The sequence below is a fragment of the Neophocaena asiaeorientalis genome, unplaced genomic scaffold (genome assembly GCF_003031525.2).
Source record: "Neophocaena asiaeorientalis asiaeorientalis breed wild unplaced genomic scaffold, Neophocaena_asiaeorientalis_V1.1 scaffold4, whole genome shotgun sequence".
Lineage (NCBI taxonomy): Eukaryota > Metazoa > Chordata > Mammalia > Artiodactyla > Phocoenidae > Neophocaena > Neophocaena asiaeorientalis.
The window spans coordinates 5,169,946-5,176,443 of record NW_020173682.1 but is presented as its reverse complement, the minus strand read 5'-3'; the positions used below and the strand labels follow the sequence as shown (position 1 = coordinate 5,176,443).

At 43.5% G+C, this 6,498-nt stretch overlaps 1 protein-coding gene across 1 annotated transcript in view; it reads left to right on the top strand.

Moving 5' to 3' along the window:
- Window positions 1-2,809: 2,809 nt before the first annotated feature.
- The window catches only part of MTPAP (mitochondrial poly(A) polymerase), a 28,751-nt gene continuing 25,062 nt past the window's right edge, over window positions 2,810-6,498 (top strand). Inside the window, exon 1 of the mRNA XM_024750142.1 lies at window positions 2,810-3,017. Coding sequence (XP_024605910.1) covers window positions 2,864-3,017 — 154 coding nt within the window. The 5' untranslated portion in view covers window positions 2,810-2,863. The remainder of the gene's footprint in view (window positions 3,018-6,498) is intronic.

Genomic DNA, 6,498 nt, shown 5'->3' with positions numbered 1-6,498 from the left:
TGCTGACTTGTTCTCAGTCGATATATTCAGCTTTGAATGTGAAAATCCTTCTTGGTGACTTGAACAGGAAACCAGGATCTGAAAGGGCATTAGTAAGGTAGCCAGACAATTTATCATCCGAATGGGAACACTTTTGACAGTGAAAGAGTGTGGAGTTAGTAATTACATGGGCACAAACTGAATATATGGTTTCTGGAGCCTTATATCACACACGTTCACATTTTATCAAAGACTAGCTTACCGTGTAAAAAGTATTTTAGTGGCATATGAAATGTAGACACAATTTAAGAATTCGCTAATTCTTTTTCTATTGGCTTTCCAACCTGCATAGGATTCCTTTTTCTTTTTAATGATAAAAATAATACCTGTTTGTTTCTTTAAAAACTACCGAGATGCTAAAAGTCTCTCATTTCTATGCCCCTCAGCCCCTACTTTCCCATTTATTGTCTCACCGTTCTGCAAGATAGAAATCCAAAGTGAAGGTGTTAGCAGGGTTATGTTCCCTCTGAAACCTACAGAAGAATTCTTTCTTGTCTGTTCCCAGCTTCTGTGGTTTGCTGGCCAACTTTGGTGTTCTTTGTTTTTTGGCTACATCCCTCCAATCTCCGCCTTGTTATCACCTGGTATTCTCCCTGTGTGTCTGACTTTACATGGCTGTCTTCTTATAAGGACACCAGTTACACCTCCCCTACTCCAGTAGACATCATCTTAACTGATTACATGTGTAATAACCCTATTTCAAAATAAGGTCACATTCTGAGGTCCTGGGGGTTAGGGCTTCAACATATCTTTTTTTGGTGGGGGCACAGTTCAATCCATAATAGAAGGTAAAATCATAAGTCAATAAATTAAGGCTGCCATCTGTAACAAATATTCAGTAATACCTCGAAGTTTGGTTGTTTTTCCCATGTTTAAGAGGATCTATGGGGGTAATTTTTTTTGATTGAAGTCGAGTTGATTTACAATGTTGTATCGCACAGCAAAGTGATTCAGTTATATATATATATATATATATATATATATATATATGTTCTTTTTCATATACTTTTCCACTATATATTATCACAGGATATTGAATATAGTTCTCTGTGCTATACAGTAGGACCATGTTGCTTATCCATTCTATACATAATAGTTTGCATCTGCCAGTCCCAACCTCCCATTCCATCTCTCCCCCATCCACCCTCCTCCTTGGCAATATGCGGGTAATTACTGATGGACATAGAAAAACCTGAATGAACTGACCTCAGCTAACCAGAACCTCCAACTTATGGACCAGAATGTATTTGCACTGGCCTTTCCAAAGGAGCAGTCATTAACAAGAAAAGAATCAGATGAGTGTAACTTTTTATTGAGTAGATACAAAATAGTATTCATAAACATGTGTGTGGTAAGAAGAATTCAAATACAATGAGCCACTGTAGCCCCACCACACAGTTCAAAGAATAAAACACTACCATTATCCTTCAAGAACCCTATATTTAATTTTTAATGGCTAAATTGATATGTTGACACATGCGTATTATAAAACCTTTTTATAATTAGAATTCTACTGAGCAAAAACAGAATGGAATAAGTAAACACAATGGAAAATGAAAAGTATTGGACAAGAATGTGCAGAAATTGGAACACTCATACGCTAGTGATGAGAATGAAAATGATGCAGCTTTGGAAAATAGCCTGCAGTTCCTCAAAAAGTTAAAACATATGACCCAGAAGTTCTACTCCTAGGTATACACCCAAGAGAAGTGAAAACATATGTTCACACAAAAACTTGTACATGAAAATTCAAAGCAGCACAAAAAGGTGGAAACAACCCAAAACAAACAGCCCAAATGCCCCTTAAGTGATGACAGGATAACCACCTGTGGCATATTCCTACAATGGAGTATTATTCAGCCATAGAAAGGAATAAGGTACTGATAGATGCTACAACATGCACGAACCATAAAACCATTATACCAAGTGAAAGAAGCCAGTCACAAAAAAACACACATTGTATGATTCCACTTGTATGAAATGTCCAGAAAGGCAGTTCCGAGGAGACACATAGGTACGTGGTTATTTAGGGCTGGGGGGAGTGTGGTGATTAGGGGTGGTAGCTAGCCGGCACAAGGTTTCTTTTGGAGGTGATGAAGCGTTCTAAGCATGATCGTGATTATTGCCCATCTCTATGAATATACTAAAAACCATTGAATGGTACACCTAAAGGGTGAATTGTGTAGTATATGACTTAAATCTCAGTCAAACTCTTACAGAAAGTGTGAAAGAGGGAGCGAGGGGGAGAGGGAGGAAGGAAGGAAGGGGAGGAAAGGAGGGAAAGAAAAAAAACCCTGTATAAGGAAACCTAGGTTTAACTTCCATTTCTGCCCCTGCCTGGCTGTAGAACTTTAGGAACGTTACTCAACGTCTCTATGCCTTAACCTCCCCATAAATAAATGGAGATAAGAGTTCCTACGTCACAGGTTTGTTGTAAGGGTTAAAAAAGTCAACCCACGTAGAGCACTTAGAACAGTGTTTGGTAAAGAAAAAGTGTCGTTTATCATCTTCCAAGTATAGATTTGCAAGTCAGTGCTCCTTCCTCACGCCCTTGCCCTCTGGTTCTATTTTCATGACTCAGTTTGAAAAAGTAGGTGGCCTGCTCGTTCTCCTGGGAGCCTTCTTTTAGAGAACCGTGGGAGAGGGGAAATCAGACACGTGCGAAAGCCTCATTCAAGCCGCAACTCGCTTTCTTGTATAAGCGAGCGTCCTTCGCCTAGTTTGACCCTCTAGGCTTCCCATCGCTTCCCATCCTTTCCCACCTCCTCCGCGCGCATGCGCGGAAGCCCAGCGCCCTTTCGTCCGCGCTCTTGCACCTCTGACCATGGCGGCTCGTGGTTTGGGGCTGTTGACCAGTTTGCCCCTCCGTGCTCGGAGAAGTCAAGTCCAGCGTCCTCTCTGCAGGCTTCTCAGTTGCCCAGGAACGGTGGCCGCAGCCCTCGGGAGGGAAGAGCAGTCCTCGGGGAGCGCGGAGACAGGTATGGCGCCGGGGCTGGGGTCGCGGGCGGGCGCAGGGCCGGTGGAAGCGGCGGGGGGACCGCACGGCGGTGTCCCGGCCTCGCTCGGGAAACCTAGGGCTGCCGCCGTGGTTCCGGCGGCGTGGCGGCGGCGCGGTGTGGGACGTTCCTTCTTTCGGGGACTGCGTGCCCAGTGATGAAGTCGTTCAGAGCTCCGCAGTGCAGGCCAGGAGCAGAGTTTGCTAGTGTCTGACAGTTGGGCGAAACGCTGTTGCCAGTTACGGTAGTGATGCCACAGTTGAGCCAGTCGCTTCTTCGTTCGCGGATGTAACTGAGGTTGATGCTCGCGAGTTGCCGATGGAGGCCGAGCGGAGTGAAGCCCTGATGAATAACCAGGACCTCTGGCCCTCCGGTGGAGGCTGTGCCTCTGCATTTACTGACGTTTGCTTTGTTCTTCTGATTCTACCAAGAGTCAGCTTGGTAACAGATTTGCTTGGGCTGGAACAGGCAGGCGTTCTAAGTTTATAGGCTGGTGTGTTGAGAAGCCCAGTCCCCCTTCCTGTGATCCAAGAGCTGCGTTTATGTTATTTACTATTCTTAAAACAGTCTGGCAGGATTGTATCACGGTCTCCATTTTGGAGATGGAGACAGAGGCGCAGAGAGCCAAGGGACTTGCCGCTGAGTTAATTTAGACCTCGAGCCCCGCTGTTAAATAAAAGGTGTTGATTTCTACCATTTCTTGGAGCTGTAGTTTTAAGGTATGAGATTACTTGTGGAAACAGTTCTAAAGAAGGCTAAACAAGTACGGCATTTTCCTCTAAAGTAAATGATAGGGTTGCTGTCTTCATCAGACTGTATGAGAGACTCATATTGACAGAGCGAGCGTTGGAAATATCACTTACCATCACAGTTCATTGAAATGCTGATTGGACTGTATTTAGTAGAAGCTGTTTCTGTTAAAAACGCTTAAGTGACTGAAAATGTGAGTAAGGCTTTTGCCAAAGGAGCTATTGTGATTTAACATGTGTATAGTGGTTTAAATTTTAGAGTATTTTCATATGCTCTTTGAGATATAAAACTGTGAACTAGGTTTGGAAGGAATTATTATGACTCCATTTTATAGCTGTGGAAACAGGCTGGTACAGGTGGCTGGTAAGTGGATCATGCTTAGCTATTCAGTAGCAAAGGTGAGAATAAACCCTTCTGATTCCAAGGCTTCACTTAGTAGAGCTTTGTTGTTTTTCTCAGGAAATGTGTTTCATTTTGTATCATTAGGATAATATGACTGGCTAACTATCCAGGGACTCTTGTGAGGCATAACAAGTAACAAAATCCTCATTTGAATTTCTCTTCCATTTTTAAAGAGAAGAAGGTGATTATATAACTCACTTAGAAGCGTATACTTTTATAATTAGAAGGAAATTGAGAAATCTCCAGTTCAGTTTTTCACTCAGTGTGAGAACTCATTGCCAAAAGTTTGGCCTGACTAGTAAATAGGAAGGAAGTGCTCTTACCCCCTTGGGTTTGGATTTGATATCTATGTCTGTCTTCTCCCTTTCCTCACCCCGGAAGCTAAGACATTCCCTCGGCTCATTTTGAGCCTTCATCATATCAAACTTGGTCTTCTTCTGTCCATCTACTGCTGGCTGAATCCCCTCCCCCCCCATTATGTGCTTGTATCTTTATGTTGTTTTTAATTCTAAACGCAGGACAGTGTGTTCTGTGCTTATGCTTTTCAGATTCTGTTATCAAGACCGTTGCAAATTTGAGTCTGTCTTAAAATACTAACACTTATTAGTTTTTCCTCCCAACTTTGTGTTGTTTGTAGATTTGACAAGCCTTTCGCAAGGTACTTACGCTACCTGAACTTTTTGTCCCCTTCATGACTTTGTCCCGTCTACTCCGTCGTGCCTACTGCTGTTCAAGGTTAGAGCCATCAGTCCTGTTCAAGCCTGTCGCCCCATCTGTCATCAGACTTCTCTGTCTCCCTGTCGCATGCAGTCCTGCTCTTCCCCAGTAATCCAGCTGCAGGGATACCTGCATAATAGTGCAAAACACTGTATACCAGTGATATTGCAGTATTGTTTGTGATAGTGAAAAAGGTAAACCATCTCCCTGTTTATCAGAAGATGGATTAAATTACCATAAACACCTAAGAATGTTTATGCAGTTATTTTATAAATGAGGTAAATATATATCTACTGACACAAAAAGATATCAACAATGTATTAAATATTTAAAAGCATGTTACAGAAGAGAATGTATAGTACATTTTCAGTAATTGTGTGAAAAATGTTTATCTCCGGAGAGATACAAATGTATATGTTTATATCACACCTAATAAGTGGGTATTGGAGAGAACAAGGGGAGGATTATACTTTTACTCTCTGAAAGTTTACAGCTTGACTTGACTTTTACAGTAAGCAGTTGGACATCAGTGTAGACTCAGTAGATATCAGAGACAAGAAGATAGAGGTGGTAATTCCAGCTGGAAAAGCGGGTGAGGAAAGCCTGGACCATAAGAAAAAGAAGGACCATTTGGAAGGGCTGTCAGTAGACTGAGGTCCAAGTGAGTGAGAGTAGTCCCTGCCCTCAGCGTGGAAGACAGACATTCTTCCGCGCTGTTACGTAAACACAGCACCGTGACTTACCATCTTCCATAGATGTTGAAGTGAGGTAGTGCAGAGGTGGAAGCAATTCTGCCTTGGAGGGTCAGCTCTTCACAGAGCTGAGCACCGTTTGGAGGATGAATGGGAGTTTGCAGGGCAGAAAATGAGAAGGTGGGCGTTCCAGCCAGAGAGGAGAAGACGTGGAGAGTTCAGAGTGTGTGTGGCGGTGCCGAGTGAAGAGCAGCGTACGTGAGCATCGTGGAGGAGGTGGGGCTGAGGTTGATGTGGCTGAGGAGGGGGCCGAGATGCCGGCAGCTTCATAGCCGGGCTGTGGGGCTCAGACCTCATCACGAACGCGGCAGGGAAGTCAGAGAAGAAGACTCTCTAAAAACGATTGCCTTAGAAAGCTGACTTTGGCAGCAGTGTGGAGAGTGGCTTGAGAAGGACAAGACTGGAGCGAATGAGACCAGTTTAGCAATCGGCTGCTGTGTTCCAGGCCTGAAATGAGAGATTGATGTTGAAGAATTGGCATCCGGAGTGGAGAAGAGGACGCGTATTTAAGAGATGCATGTTAGCATCTCTACAGTGAGTGTAGGGAAGACGCACAGTATGTTTGATCAGTTGTTAGAAATGTGGAGTAGGGCAGGGCCAAGAGTGCTCTGCGGAGACCTGCCTCTAGGTGGATGCTGCCCAGCAGGCTGGAGGGTCCCACCGGCGCTTACTGCCTGCCTTCCTCTGTCTTGTCCGTGAGGATGTCTTGGGGTTTGCTGAAATGAAGCTTCAGTGTGTGTGCAGTATTTCCTGTATCCGTCAGTTTTGTGACCTTTTTTTTTTTTTTTTTTTTTTTTTTTTTTTTTTTTTTTTTTTTTTTTGTTTTGGTACTTTTTAAAAAA